Below are 16,270 nucleotides of genomic sequence, written 5' to 3' on the forward strand. Positions count from 1 at the left end.
TATATATATATATATATATATATATATATATATATATATACTTCATATGTTTGGATGTAGTATTGGTAAGATTGATGTTAATGGTTTATATTTTAATTATGCTATTTTCACAGATTTGTTGCTAACTGAGGCACAAAAGAAAAATTACGCACTGCAGGAAATACAGAAGTTGTTGTCCATTTGGGGCAAGAGTTTACAAGATTATCTTGATATGCCTCTGCCAGATAATGAAGTCACAATGCTCACCTCCAATAGGCTAATACATGAAGAGAGGTCGTACGATTCCACTGAGCAGTTATTGGAGAACGAAAGGCTAGTTGGTCTTCTAACTGATGAACAGTCATGATATACACAAGTATAATCAAGGATGTTGAAGAAAATTCTGGAGGGTTATTCTCTGTGTATGGTTATGGTGGAACTGGTAAAATTTTTTTGTGGCGAGCTCTTTTCTACACATTTTAGATCTAGAAGTGATATTGTTCTAAATGTTGCGTCAAGCGGTATAGCATCGTTGTTATTACCGGGAGGTCATACAGCTCACTCTAGATTTGCCATTCCAATTGCCATCAATGAGGACTCAACATGCAACATTAAACAAGGTAGTCCTTTGGCACAGTTAATTGTTGAGTGCAAGCTTATAATATGGGATGAAGCTCCAATGATGCATAAGCATTGCTTTGAAGCTTTAGACAAGACAATGAGAAATTTGTTACGTTTCAAAAATCCATGTAGCTTAGACATGACATTTGGAGGTAAGACAGTAGTATTTGGTGGCGACTTTCGACAAATTCTGCTAGTGATTCCAAAGGGGGCAAGACAAGATATAGTTGGAGCATCAATCAATTCATCATATCTTTGGAAAAATTGTAAAATTTTTAGGCTAACTAAGAATCTTCGATTGCAACACTCACAAGATGCTACTGGATACCGTGAACTTGAAGACTTCGTAACATGGATAGCTGTGGTTGGTGACGGTGATATTGGTAAAGCCACTGATGTTGATTTTGAAATCTCTATCCCTCAAAAGCATTTATTGGATAGTGGGGATGATCCGATAACAACTATTGTTGAAAACACTTTTCCTATGTTTAGAACTACACCTAATGAGGAAAATTTTCTGGAGAACCGTGCTATACTTGCCCCAACATTGGATGTGGTTGACAACATCAATGAGTACATGAATAATTTGAATGAAGCAGAGGGGAGAACTTATTTGAGTTGCAATTCCGTATGCAAATCGGATGCAAATATTGATATGCTATCTGACTTACATACACCGGAATTCCTGAATGGCATCAAATGTTCTGGTGTTCCAAATCATTCACTTACGCTGAAAGTTGGTTCCCCAGTAATGCTACTAAGGAACATTGACCACTCTCTAGGGCTTTGCAACGGCACTCGATTGATAATTACAAGATTGACGAGAGTGTTATTGAAGCTAAAATCATGTGTGGGCCTGATGTAGGAACAAAAGTGTTAGTACCGCGGATGTCACTAACACCTTCAGATCCAAGGCTACCTTTCAAGTTTCAAAGAAAACAATTCCCGCTAATGCTTTCATATGCAATGACTATCAATAAAAGTCAAGGACAAACATTATCACATGTTGGATTGTTCTTGAGAAAGCCAGTCTTTAATCATGAAAGTTAACTTGGGGATCAATCCTCTTTTATTTAATCTCTCGTTTTCTTTTGGTCGAGTACTTAACTTTCACTGTTTAATGTTTATTTACAATTATATGAAACTGGAGAAGAAATGGCAAATGTTGCGATTGCTTTTTCTGATTTCATTTGTCAAATAATAAGTTTTACCATGTTTATAATTTTACTAGTTTTACACGTGCATTATCGACTGGTTTAATACTCAATGTTTATAAAAAAAAAGTAATTCAAAGTATATATATATATATATATATATATATATATATATATATATATATCAATGCAAAATTAGGTAAAGTTGCACTTTTCGTCCCTAAGTTATAAAGTAATAGTAATCCTAAGTGTTGGTGATGTTCACTTTTCGTCCCTAAGTTATCATTGACATTGTACTTTTAGTCCTTTTACTAATAAAATATTAGGGACAAAAAGTGAACATCACCAACACTTAGGGACAAAATTTGCAATTTTACTCCCTTTACTAATAAAATATTAAGGACGAAATTTGAAATTTTAGTATAACTTAGGAAGGAAAAGTGCAACAGTAATAATAACTTAAGGACAAAAAGTGAGCATATTGGTAGAAACAAATTCCGTTTGCGGCTTTGATTGTTGCCACTTTGATTGTTGGTGATATAGATCCAAACATGGGACAGCGTGACATATTGGTAGAAACAAATTCCGGCATATTGAATCCGTCATATCTACCACTACAATACCCACTACTATATCCATATGGTGAAGACGGCTATAGAGAAGACATTCCGTTTGCGGACATTCTTGGTAGGGCATCCACGGCAAGAAACCGTGTAACTCCGCGGGAATATTTCTCTTTCCGTTTGCAAGATAGGTTGGATCAGACATCAACATTATTGTATGCAAGAAGGTTGTTACAACAATTTATTGTTGATGCTTATACTATGATAGAGTCTGGGCGTTTACTCTACATTAGGACACACCAAAAAACTTTGAGGTGTGAATCTTATAAGGGTCTGACTAATGCTCTAACAAATGGAGAAGTAGATCCTACTACTCAAGGAAAGAGGATAATCTTGCCATCAAGCTTTACTAGAGGCGCTAGAGATATGATTCAAAACTACCAAGATGCAATGGCCATTTGCAAAGCTATGGGTTATCCGAGCCTCTTTATTACTTTTACATGTAACCCGAAGTGGCCTGAGATAGAAAGGTTTCTAAAAGCACGTAGTTTAAAGGTTGAAGATAGGCCAGAAATTATATGCCGAATTTTCAAAATGAAGCTAAACGCGCTTATTACAGAGTTTCGGAAGAGCAACATTTTCGGTGTCGTTTCAGCTGGTAAATACTCTCAAATTTAAATTCTACTTAATAAGATTATCATTTTGTTTGAAACCCAACTCATTTTTTTTAGTGATCTATACTATTGAATTTCAAAAAAGAGGGTTATCGCATGCGCACATTTTGGTATTCTTAGCAAAGAATGATTCTCCTAATACCCCAAAAGATATAGACATGTGAATATCTGCTGAGATTCCAAATGAGATATGTGATCCAGAGTACTACAAAGACGTGGAAGAATTCATGATGCATGGTCCTTGTGGTTCATCTAGGAAGAATTCACCTTGCATGGTAAATGCAAGCCTTAAAAGTAACTGTTTTTTGGGGAATCGACTGTTGTATGAAGAACTAGCATATGATCAGCAAGCCTTAAAAGAAAAACATGACTTTTTGGTGGGAATTGAAAGCTAACTGAGGAGCAGTTAATTATTTACAATAAAGTTATGTTTGATGTCAATAACAATAAAGGATGGCTATTTTTTGTCTATGGATATGGTGGTACTGGGAAAACATTTTTATGGAAGACAATGTCTGTTGCTTTAAGGTCAAGGGGAGAATTTGTTCTAAATGTTGCATCTAGTGGTATAGCTTCGTTATTGCTACCAGGTGGTAGGACTGCCCACTCAAGATTTGCAATACCGATTTCTATAAACGAAAACTCAACATGCAACATCAAGCAAGGTAGTCCATTAGCTGAACTCATTGTTAAAGCAAAGCTAATCATTTGGGATGAAGCCCCTATGATGCACAAACATTGTTTTGAAGCATTAGATAAAACAATGAGAAAAGTATTGAGATTCTCTAATATTTCAAGCTCAACAAAGACTTTTGGTGGTAAAACTGTTGTCTTAGAGGGTGATTTCAGACAGATTTTTCCAGTTATTTCCAAAGGAACAAGACAAGACATTGTCCAAGCAAGTATAAATTCTTCATATTTGTGGAATAATTGTGAAGTTTTACATCTAACAAAAAATCTCAGATTGCGTAGTATTACAGGTGAAGAAGAAATAGAGAAATTATGTACTTTTGCCAAGTGGATTGCGGACTTAGGTGATGGCAAACTTAGTGATAACAGTGATGGCGATTGCAATATACATATTCCTTCACAGTTTGTATTGCAAACCAAAGGAGATCCTATTAAAGAGATTGTTGAGCACACATTTCCTTCATACGACACTGGTAACATAGATCCTGAACAGTTAAAGAGTCAAGCAATTTTGCACCAACATTAGATGTTGTGGATCAAGTGAATGAATGCATGAATAATATAAATCAAGTTTCATCGAAGACTTATTTAAGTTGTGATTCTGTTTGCAAGGCTGATACCAATGATAACATGTTAGCGGAAGTACACACTACTGAATTTTTAAACAGTTTGAGGTGTTCTGGTGTACCAAACCATTCCTTATCATTAAAGGTTGGATCTCCAATAATGCTGTTGAGGAATATCGACCATTCTATTAGTCTTTGTAATGGAACACGATTGATTGTTACCAAATTAGGGAACCATGTGATTGACGCCAAGATATTATGTGGAACACATTATGGGACAAATGTCTTGATACCGCAGCTAGCATTGACTCCTTCAGATCCAAGACTTCCTTTTAAATTTCAAAGGAAGCAATTTCTTGTTATGTTGTCCTATGCAATGACAATAAATAAAAACCAAGGACAAACTTTGTCACAAGTGGGGTTATTATTAAAGAAACCCGTGTTTAACCATGGACAGTTATATGTTACGGTTTCCCGAGTGAGTAATTCTGATGGCCTCAAAATTTTAATTTCCGACGAATCCAAGGGCTTAGTAAACTGTACTCAAAATGTGGTGTACAAAGAAATTTTCAATAATTTGTAATTGTATTTTTTTATTAAATATTAAAAGAATTTATTATTAATGTTATTTTATTCTTCGATAAGTTTTTTTTTTTTTTTGAAAACCAAAAAAAACTTCATTAGCTTAACTCAAAACCAAAGAAGAAATACAATCAGGAATAACGTCCCAAACTCCAAGGACAGACAAAGAACCAGTCGCCCGCGCAAGCACGTGAGCTACATGATTCGATAAGTTAAATACGTTAAAACTCACCATCTATTAATGGTCGTGCATCGCACGGGTGCAATACCAGTAAATATAAAGACCAATATGCTTCTAGAAAGATGAATGGATAAATATGTACTTATGTAATTAAGAAACTTTATAACTTTTATAAAGGAAAAATGGTAAGTCATGTTTTTTTTTTTCTCAAGCTTTGCAAAAAATAAAATCCCACCCCTTTGCACATAAAAATATATTTTCCATCTAACCAAACAACATTTTCCTCCACTTTTAAAAAAATATTTTCCATAAAAATGTTTTCTATTGAACGAAACACAGCCTAATATTCAACTTCCAAAGGAAAAGAAAAAAAAAAAAAGTCGTAGCATATGGATTGTCTTTGCAACGTGTTCATCATTTCCTTGAGGCGAGATGGAAGAAGATGATGAGACAACCGAACAAGTGGACGCCATTTTTATGGAGTCTCCAACCTCTACATTTCTACGCACTGCTATGCCTTCCTCTTTTATATCTATATATATAAAAGCATCATCGTAATCATAAACCAGAAGACAAATCTTTACAAGTTGTTTCCGTTTACGGAACATTTTTTATCTTTTCAAACAACAAAATCTATAACCCTTCTATACCTATCCAACCCCTACGCAGATTGGCAAATACTCAAACACCCATTTCAATCAATCCCACCGTGGTTCTTCGCATTTAAATCCTTGTATTTGTATGACAAAGAGAATCGTTCTCGGAGACCCGGCAAAAGCCCACATTTTCTTGTGGATATTGGGAAGAAATTTCCGGACACGTATATGCATGAATATTTCTGCGTACGTATTGCATTGTTAATATTCCTATTTCATGATGTGGAATTGGGCTTGAGAAAGAGATGTGGGTTGTTTCCGAGCACTTTTAGGGGATTCCTGTGGGTGATCTTGCTGGATCTTAGTCGGCAAAATGTCGCTTCTTCGCAAGTTTTTCTATAAGAAGCCACCTGAGGGGCTTCTGGAAATATCTGAGAGGGTATTTGGTATGTTTCCTTTCTCCAATTTTGTTTGATCTTGAATTCTATAAGCTTTATGGGTAAATGTTTTTATTTTTATTTTTATTTTTTGGATTTATATTTGGCCTTTTAAAGCAATTGATTTTCTTTTATATGTTTACTATTTAGTCTAAAGTTTTGTGGGTGAAGGGGTTTTTGTTTGAAGTTTTAAATCTTTGGCCTCTTTGAAGTAATTGGCATTCTTTTATATATATAAATGTTATTATTAGGGTACTTTTGTTTTTGTTTATTTATTTATTTATTTATTTTTATTTTTGAAAGCCATTGTTAGGGTACCTAATATGAATGCTTAATATGAATGCTTCTCCATGTCCACCATCAAACTTAATTGTAACCTTTCTACATTTATAAAGCCGGTGCCTTAGGGTGTTGAATGTTTCTTTGGAATATCTTTAATTCTTGCCCCAAATCCCCAACACCTGGTCATACAAACCATTTGAGAGGATGTAAATCACGGTAGTGGCTTAGTAGATAGGGCCAAATGTTGGTGTGCACAAGGGATATGCCCACTTCGCCGTAATCCCCACACTCACACTGTTGCTGCCGAATTCCTGAATATCTTTAATTGCTCATACAAATGGCTAATATCAATATGTATAGTTGTTATGTGATTGGAATATGTAGAGTGTGATTGTTGCTACTACTTTAACTATGCAGTCTTCGATTGCTGCTTTTCACCTAATGTTCTTCAAGAAGATGAGTACAAAACCTACATGGGCGGTGTTGTGAATAAGCTGTGTGATCATTTCCAGGATGCCACATTCATGGTCTTTAATTTTAAGGAGGGTGATAACCAAAGCCCATTGGAGAACGTACTTAATGATTATGAAATGACTGTGGTCAACTATCCTCGACAGTATGAAAACTGCCCTGTACTCACGATGGAGATGATTCATCATTTTGTAAAGTCAACTGAAAGCTGGCTTTCAATTGGTATGACCAATTTGCTTTTAATGCATTGTGAGCATGGTGGATGGCCAGTGCTGTCCTTCATGCTAGCTGCATTCTTGATATACAGGAAGCAGTTCAATGGAGAGCAGAAAACCTTAGACATGATTTACAAGCAAGCACCTCGTGAGCTTCTTCACTTAATGTCACCCCTAAATCCATTGCCTTCGCAATTGAGGTATCTACAGTATGTTTCAAGACGGAAGATGGAACCTCAGTGGCCACCAGCTGATAAGGCACTTACTCTAGATTGTGTTATGCTAAGAGGTATTCCTAATATTGATGGTAAAGGAGGATGCCGTCCAATATTCAGAATATATGGGCAAGATCCCTTAAAGCCTGGAAATAGGACATCTAAAAAGCTCTTCTCTACAGGCAAAAACAGCAAATCTGTGAGGTACCTTAAGCAGGTGATTTGTCTCTTTGCTTAGTCTTCTTCTTTTTTTTTTTTTTCTTTTTTTTTTTTAATAAAGAAATTAAACATTTCACACTAATATGAGAGCATTTACCCTATATTTATTTCTGGTATTTCTGAGTTACACAAAAACTACCATAGATATATGGTGAACTTATCACAACTGTGATTGCATAGAACATTATGTGGATGATCAAATTTAGCAATTTTACATATTGTAAATTTATATTCAAGAAAATTGCTTTTTGTGCATATTACATTTTGTGTATGTTACTTGTTAAAGACAAATATGATCTCCTATAATCATTTGCTTCAGTTTCTGATGTATTCTTTGGGAAATGTTATATGTCCTACAGTCTGCCTGTGATCTTGTTAAAATCGATATTCATTGTGACATATTGGGCGATGTTGTGCTTGAGTGTATCACTCTGGATGATGATCTTGAACGGGAAAAAATGATGTTTCGTGTCATGTTCAACACTTCGTTTATTAGATCAAATGCTTTGATGGTTAATCGAGATGAAATTGACATCCTCTGGAATGTCAAGGATCAATTCCCCAAGGACTTCAGAGCAGAGGTATTTCATCTGTCCTAATTTTTTATGCTGTAGCATTTTGTTTGTGATAGTTAACCTTTCCCTTTTGCTTAAGTGAAGATTGTGTTCTCGGAGGTGGATTCGCGTTCTTCCAACATTAAAGCACCTTCATTGCATAGTGCTGAAGAGAAAGGTCTCCCTGTTGAAGCATTTGATAAATGTAAGGAATTGTTTAGTGATGTGAATTGGCCAGATTCAAGCATAGATGAGAATCAAAATTCACTCCAAACCAGAGCCGCTAATACTCTACAAGAAAAGTCGGAAACTTCATCTTCCCTAGCTGCAGGAAAGGAGAAGCCTCTGAAAAGCTCTCATCAAATGGATGCCAGACAAATGGGGACTGAGAACAACACCACTGAAAAGGTTAAAGGCAATGATAGCAGAGAAGTAGAGCAAACCACGTCGTCTTCAAACTTAACATCTCAAGGTCCACTTCATTCATCACCACCTCTACCAGCAACCGCAAATGTTCCACCTTCCACACCTGTATCCTCTGCTCATTCTCTCCATCCATCTGCCTCAATTGTTCGATCTCATGCCATTAGAAATCCAGCTCCCCAAAATGCAGGCTTTCGATCTACTTCCTGCTCAAATTCAGATTCAATTCCTAATGTTGCTTCTCCAAGCCCCCCACTTCCTCCCAATCAGGAGGTGCAATCAATTCCCATTGCGTCTTCTCAACCACCTCCTCCATGCTTAGAATCAAACTCAATTCCACTGGCATCTCCAAGTGTAAAATCGACGTCAATCCCTCCATCACCTCCAAGAGTAGAATCAACTCCAACCCCACCGCCACCACCGCCAAATGCCAGCCCTCCGCTGCCACCTGCTCCAAACTTGGGGTCAGCGTCGGCCCCTCATCCACCACCTCCATCTACGTCTTCAGCATCACCATCTGCTCCACCCTTGGGTTGCTTATCAAGGTCCAATGCTGTCTCTATACAATCTAATTCTGGTGCTAAAGCAAGTGCCCCTCCTCCTCCTGGTGCTATAGGAAGTATCCCTCCTCCTCCTGGTGCTATAGGAAGTATCCCTCCTCCTCCTGGTGCTATAGGAGGTGCTATAGGAAGTATCCCTCCTCCTCCTGGTGCTATAGGAAGTATCCCTCCTCCTCCTGGTGCTATAGGAAGTATCCCTCCTCCTCCTGGTGCTAAAGGAAATATCCCTCCTCCTCCTGGTGCTAAAGGAGGTCCCCCTCCTCCTCCTGGTGCTACAGGAGGTCCCCCTCCTCCTCCTGGTGCTACAGGAGGTCCCCCTCCTCCTCCTGGTGGTAAAGGAGGTCCCCCTCCTCCTCCTGGTGGTAAAGGAGGTCCCCCTCCTCCTCCTGGTGCTAATTCTGCTGCTCAAGGAGGTAACCCTCCTCCTCCTCCTGGTGCCAAGGGAAAATTGCCATCCCGAACAAGTGCCAGCAAAACGACTCAAACCAAAAGGACACCCTTGAAACCATACCACTGGTTGAAATTAACAAGGGTTATGCAAGGAAGCCTATGGGCTGAAACACAGAAACCTGAGGAAGCTGCCCAGTACGGACAACATTTCTCTGTTTCCTTTTTCCTTCTCTTGTCCTCTCCTCTAAAAATTAACCCATTCACTTGCTTTATCTTGTCTCTGCCAGGGCTCCTGAATTCGACATGTCTGAACTTGAGACTCTCTTCTCAGCAACTGTTCCAGATTCAGGTCGCAGAAATGGAGGTGGAAAATCAGGTAATGCTGCAGGAGCTAAGGCTGATAAAGTGCATTTGGTAAGTAACCAAGACGTCTTACCCTTCTATTTCCAAGTGCTTCTGTGTATGTATTTTTCTATGAGCTGTTATTATATAGAGATTCTCTATTCATTCCTTGTGGATTCTGATGTCAGATTTCTTTTCATTGTTACTTACACCTGAAGCTTTATTTGGGAACTATCTTGCATTAGGATATCAAGATTACTTGTGCTGCTTGAGGACAGATAATTAGATGCACAACCATATAAAGAAATGATGTATCCCGTGTCTGTAATCTCCTAAATAACTCATCTGGAATTCCAATAATCATATCTTTACTTTAAACGTTTTAGTTAAGTAAAATAAGAATTTTATATTGCTCTTTTTCTTTGCTTCGGAGGTCAGCATTATTTGGAATTGCTCTGTGGATTAAATCTTGGAGGTCAGCATTATTTGGAATTGCTCTGTGGATTAAATCTTATTATCTGAAGGGCATATGTTATATTGTAATGCAGGCTTTTACCATATACGTAGGCATATGTTATATTGTAATGCAGGCTTTTACCATATACGTATTGTTTGTAAAAAGAAAATAAATTTTGTAAAGCAGCTAACCTTTGTTGATATCTGACCACATTTGCACTGTTTCATGCAGATTGACCTCAGAAGGGCATATAATTGTGAGATTATGCTTACAAAAGTTAAGATTCCTTTGCCGGATTTAATGGTCAGCTTCCTAAGAATTGACTGTATATTATTCATTTAACTTACCTGTCTTTCTGTTTTTTTCAGTTAATCGGACATGCTAAAATTATACAGTGTATATTTGTTGTCTACTATGATCCTGCATAGATACTCTACTACTAGGAAGTTCATACAAGTAAACTTCAATAGATCAATTTTTTTAGATAATTGGAGGTAGTTGCATGTTGCTGATCCTAGTTTCTGTCATATTTGGCACCCTATATACTTATTCCATCAAGGTTTTCATTTTCCACTCATGCTAGACTCATTCATGAATAGCTCACCATGCCTCTTTATGCCTCTTTTGTTCTTGACATTTTGTTGTATTATAGCAACCTTGTAACTTTTAAAATTCCTTTCCTATGTATGCTGAAAAACACTGCTCCTTACAACCTCTGAGTTAATTTCTCCGTCTGCTGTTTGCCAACAGTGTTCAGTTCTAGCTCTGGATGATCAAGCATTGGACATTGATCAGATTGAGAATCTTATAAAATTTTGTCCTACAAAGGAAGAAATGGAACTTCTAAAGGTCAAGCATATTTGTCTGAGTTAATTTTCAATTTACTCTCCCTATTAGTGTCATGCTATTACTTTCAATACAAGCGGTGCTATTAGAGTTGATCATCTCATTCTTGTACTTCAATTTCCAGAATTACAAGGGAGAGAAGGAAAACCTTGGAAAATGCGAACAGGCAAGTGGTGTTTGACTTTTGTTTTCTTTATCCTTTTTCTCCACTGCCTGCTTGACAATAAAACTCGTAACTCAACATATTGCTCCTTTTGAATTTGTTACCTTATATTGCCTTATTCTTTTTTGGGAACTTCTGAAAAGCCATTTTTGGTGCATTGCTATGGCCTTTGGGAAATGGAATTGTCAAACATTGAATAGTCAGTTATAATATTCTGTAACTGATAATCCTGAAAGGCAAATTGTTTATTGTTAGAGGCAGGTACTTAACATCGAAACTATTTGTGACAGTTTTTCCTAGAGCTGATGAAAGTTCCCCGAGTAGAATCCAAGCTAAGAGTCTTCTCATTTAAAATACAATTCTGCTGCCAGGTTGGAAGAAACTATGCTTACTAAATGTTTTCTTTTCATTTTCAGTTTCCATTTTCTGGATTTGCTAATCAAATTTTGTTTTCCAGGTTTCTGAATTAAGACATAGTTTGAGTATTGTGAACTCTGCATCGGAAGAGGTAGGCTGATATGTCTTTCTGTTTCCTATTGCTTGTGTAAGAACTCCCTCCCAGTTATTGCTTCTTTTATCAGGTCAGAACTTCTATCAAGTTGAGAAGAATCATGCAAACCATTCTTTCACTGGGTAATGCTTTGAATCAGGGAACTGCAAGGGGTGAGTCAAGATTAACCGCTTTATATGCACCATGTATTCAGAATTCATAAAAGCTCACCATGTTGTCTTTGCTATCACTGGGCAACTGATTCATTCTGCAATATGTTCTGTACCGACACACTTTTGATCCAAATAACTTGATTCTGCACATCGATTGCTACTACTCCCTCTGTTCCATTTTACCTGTCTTGTTTACTATTCATTAGTCAAACCAACTCTTTCTTCTTTGCTTATTTTCTTTAGTATTTTTAAATGATTTTTAAATTTGATTTTTTTTTTGTGTTTAATAGTATTTTTAATGTGGTTTATAAATATATAAATTTTATATACTAATACTGAACTTAATATTATGAAAAATTGAATTAAAAATAACTTCAGTCATGCCTCGTTAACCGAACCAAACACATAAAATGGGACGAAGGGAGTATTATTAATATTGCCACTATCTTTGCTCTGCAAGTTAATTTGCTCCTTGCATTGGTTAGTAATGGAGATCTATGGTTTTCTGCCTCAGGTTCTGCTGTTGGATTCAGGTTGGATAGTCTTCTGAAACTTACTGACACGCGCTCCCGTAACAACAAGATGAATCTTATGCACTATCTTTGTAAGGTATGGATTTATCTTTCAGCAAGTTTGACACATTTCCTGCAAGACAGTTAATAGCATGTAAATGGGATGCTAATTAAAAAAAAATAACCAAATTAATTTTATATTTTATTTATGGCGATAGGCATACTTGTTCCATAATCTCTTGTTGTTCAATACTTATTTACCCATTTAACTACTTTTAGGTTCTTGGTGAAAGGCTCCCAGAACTATTGACTTTTTACCAAGACCTTTCAAATTTAGAGGCTGCAACAAAGGCACTGAATTATTTTATTTTATTTTTTTTCGAGTACTTTTGACAACGTTAACCAACTTAACATTTTTGCTTCACTAAGTTAGTGTGGTCAAATGATTCCGCTATGCAGATACAATTAAAGTGTTTGGCTGAGGAAATGCAAGCAATCAGCAAGGGGCTGGAGAAAGTTGTACAGGAATTGGCTGCCTCAGAAAATGATGGTCCCGTGTCAGATTTTTTCTGCAAGGTATGCTCTGGGCTCTAGTTATTAAGACGATATTTGTCCTCAGTTATCTGGTTATCTAGATAATAATTGAGCATCAATACTTATGTTTCAACCTTGGTCAATATTACAACTCTTAAAGGCAAGAAGTTTAAATTCCTGCAAATTTGACTCTTTTTCTTTTTTCATTTCAATACAATTAAAAGAAATCTGCTAAGAGAGCACTAAAGGGACATTTTATGCTTTGATTGGTAGGTATTTTATGAAATATGACTGATTCTTCTCGTCATCAGAGATATCACTGGTTTTGCTGTTATATAAGATATAACCATACAATTCAGTGTTCATAAGATAGAGTTCCTTAAGTATGTTTTTCTCCACCAACGTCCATTTTTACTTATCGGGGTGCTCAAATGTGCAGAGCTTAAAGATGTTTCTGAAGTATGCTGAAAAGGATGTGAAAGCCGTGTCGTCTTTATACGCCGAAGTGGTATTGGCATTGATGACTATTGTGTTGGGGGAACAATTTTGCTTTGATTGTTTGATGTAGGCACTAATACTTAGATGTTATGTGTTCATAGGGAAGAAACTGTGATGCTTTGCCTGTCTATTTTGGGGAAGATCCTGCCCGTTGCCCATTTGAACAGGGTATTCCAATCTTGTCATCCATATAAAAATACAATAACATATAGGAATTACGATTTTGATGACAAAATGAATGTTTCTGCAGCTGTGGCAACTTTGCTCAATTTTACGAGGATGTTTAGAAAAGCTCACGAGGAGAACGTCAAGCAAGCAGAATTTGAAAGGAAGAAAGCGCTAAAGGAAGCAGAACTTGAGAAAGCAGCACAACAAAATGCTGCTGCTGCTGCTGCCGCCGCTGGAGTGAGTTAGGAAAACGAGAAGATACAAGTGCTTCAGATGATGATCCAGATCGAATAGTTGACACGCTTGTAGGAAGGCATTGGGCCGAGGCTTCCACATGCTAGTCTTCCCGTAAAAAAACCTAGTTCTTACCGAGATTCAGGTACTTGTCTCATTTACTCTCAATGCCCCGCTTCCAAATGGATAATAACCTTTTGCCCCTCATCATGTCAGGATTTCTTTGGCGAAAGAAATATTCTTCCACGTGGCAGTAACTGAGAATGATGGAATATAAAGACGACACCATATCTTGATTCAAAACTTGCCAAACCCATGCCTAGTTTGCTGCATCTATGGAGGGAGGGATGGACCGCCGTTTTAGTTGGTCATTTGATTGGAGGAGGAAGCATTAGGGTTCATTGTAAATATTCATCCACAATGTTAGATTAAATAGCTCCTTATAAGCATCACCATAATGCCTGGTAGGTTTGTATATAATACCCAAGTATTACTTGTGTAAATACTAAGTAGTGTAAAAAGCATGCAAATGTTAGTCCACATGTGAAGAAGAATTGCACCCGTGGCAATAGGAGTGTAGCAGGCAGCAAATAGTTATTGGGTACATCATGGTTCACCTATTCAGGTTTGCCATGTTCAAATCAAATATTCAGATGATAGATTATAAAAGTATGCAATATAATAATGTCAAAGTTTCACTTTGAACATTATTGTATTATATTATCATCTGAAAAACAGTACAGTATATTATTACACAAACATTGGCATAGCTCAAATTTTGGCCATGTAATGTAATATGTATGAAGCCTAAATTTATTGATAATAATACCCTATATTAGTTTTAGTTACTTCACTCTCTCACTTATTTAGATTGTTATATATATATGCGCATTCTAGATAATATGTTTGTGTACACTCAGTGGTGTGAGTTGTGCAATTCGTTGTTGTGAATTGTGTAATCCGCGTGTGTGAATTGTACTATTAAATTCGTGTATTTTGATTTTATTTGTTCTTTAGTTGGAGGCAAAAAGATGATTGTTCACAGCTAAGACTGCTATTAGTTTGTTATTACAATTGACTAGTAAATTACTAAATTGTTTATTTCAAATAACTTTGATGTGTTCCAATTCACCATCTCTGAGAGACAAGGCTAAGCCTAAAGGTGAACTTTTATTCTATCTTGTACCAATAAATAAATATTTCCTTTATTCCATTTATCTATCCTATTTACTATTTATTGGTTAAACTAACTCTTTCTTCTTTGCTTATTCTATTAGCATTTTTTTTTATAATTTTTAAATTTGATTTTTTTTGTGTGTTTAAGTAATAGTACTTTTAATGTAGTTTTTAAATATATAAATTTTACATACTAATTCTAAACTTAATATTATAAAAAATTAAATTGTAAATAACTTCAGTCAAGTCTCGTTAATCGAATCGACACATAAAATGGGATGGAGCAATTTTTATACAGTGGACAATGGTCCATAGTACTATGTGGACTATGGTCGTTAAATGAAATTATAGTATAATTAAAATGATACTTTAGTGTTGTTAAATTGAAACTATTGTGTGTGAAAAAATGAAACTAAAAAAATAGAGCTCATTCAACAACGCATGTTAAATGAAATGTAGTATTTTTGAGAGCAAAATGAAATGTATGTGCGTGCGTGCGTGCGTGTATGTATGGTATGGTTCCAATGAGACCACTTGCTTAGGTAAGATCGTGAGATCACATCTTGTGCATCCATGTAATATTTTTTAATGGTCTTGATTGATTGACACACACACACAAACACACACTTTATTAAATCAATTTACACCATTAAATTATTAAATGAATGCACAAGATCTGATCTCACGATCTTACCTAAACAAGTGATCTCATATGATCGTAACTCTCTCTATATATATATGTATATATATGTATATATATATGTATATGTATATTTATATGTATATGTGTATGTATATATATATGTACATGTATGTATATGTATATGTATATATATATATATATATATATATATATATATATATATATATATATATATATATATATATATGCACGCACATGTTCGAAAGTGTGGTTACTATAACTTGGTGTAATAGTCAACTTCTGAGAAACCTTACTTTGGTAAGGAGGGTGTTGTTTTGGGAAATGAACTTAAATCCTTATCTTGGAAATTTCTTGGTTATGGTGTGAGCTACACTCTTTGAATTTTTCTCCCTTATTTTGAAAATATTCTTATTTAATTTGGTCAAACGTTGAGTTAAGGTATCTGAAAACTCTTTTGTAAATGTTTTTTCAAAGCCTCTGGCTAAATGTTTTCTAAAGTGTGATTTATTCGAGTATCAAAACCTATTTACAAAGTAAATACACCTTAGCATTTTATGTTAATGCTGTTGTTTTGTGTGTTTTGGAACTTGTTGATTTTAGGATCTAGAGTATGTGGCTAGATTGAGAGCGCGTTGTTGAGG

General features: G+C 35.9%; 2 protein-coding genes across 4 annotated transcripts; both read left to right on the top strand.

Annotated features, from left to right (window-relative positions):
* The first annotated feature begins 367 nt into the window (after nt 1-367).
* Nucleotides 368-1,465, top strand: LOC116010693. The gene has a single exon (XM_031250201.1). It carries the CDS (start codon nt 368-370, stop codon nt 1,463-1,465), a length of 1,098 nt encoding a protein of 365 aa, XP_031106061.1.
* Nucleotides 1,466-5,409: 3,944 nt separating this feature from the next.
* Nucleotides 5,410-14,637, top strand: LOC116026151 (formin-like protein 18). Of its 3 annotated transcripts, none has more exons than XM_031267614.1 (19): nt 5,410-6,052; nt 6,743-7,443; nt 7,805-8,026; nt 8,105-9,029; nt 9,102-9,567; nt 9,660-9,786; nt 10,403-10,474; nt 10,922-11,020; nt 11,142-11,183; nt 11,471-11,551; nt 11,638-11,688; nt 11,762-11,843; nt 12,358-12,452; nt 12,635-12,706; nt 12,815-12,931; nt 13,329-13,397; nt 13,489-13,555; nt 13,638-13,934; nt 14,006-14,637. In XM_031267614.1, the coding sequence occupies exons 1-18, from the start codon at nt 5,980-5,982 to the stop codon at nt 13,799-13,801; spliced, it is 3,525 nt and encodes a 1,174-aa protein (XP_031123474.1). In that variant the 5' UTR covers nt 5,410-5,979; the 3' UTR covers nt 13,802-13,934; nt 14,006-14,637. The 3 variants fall into 3 exon arrangements, with proteins under 3 accessions (XP_031123474.1, XP_031123491.1, XP_031123481.1); XM_031267631.1 differs by having other exon boundaries at nt 6,838-7,443; XM_031267621.1 differs by lacking the exon at nt 12,635-12,706.
* The last annotated feature ends 1,633 nt before the right edge of the window (nt 14,638-16,270 follow it).

The sequence above is a fragment of the Ipomoea triloba genome, chromosome 1, assembly GCF_003576645.1.
Source record: "Ipomoea triloba cultivar NCNSP0323 chromosome 1, ASM357664v1".
NCBI classification, from domain to species: Eukaryota; Viridiplantae; Streptophyta; class Magnoliopsida; order Solanales; family Convolvulaceae; genus Ipomoea; species Ipomoea triloba.

Excerpts from the sequence above, each read along its gene's own strand:
- LOC116010693 (XM_031250201.1), top strand. The coding sequence starts at position 368 with ATGTTGAAGAAAATTCTGGAGGGTTATTCTCTGTGTATGGTTATGGTG.
- LOC116026151 (XM_031267614.1), top strand. The coding sequence starts at position 5,980 with ATGTCGCTTCTTCGCAAGTTTTTCTATAAGAAGCCACCTGAGGGGCTT. Across the intron at positions 11,689-11,761 it reads TGAACTCTGCATCGGAAGAG|GTCAGAACTTCTATCAAGTT; the intron begins GTAGGCTGATAT and ends TTCTTTTATCAG. Across the intron at positions 13,398-13,488 it reads CGTCTTTATACGCCGAAGTG|GGAAGAAACTGTGATGCTTT; the intron begins GTATTGGCATTG and ends ATGTGTTCATAG.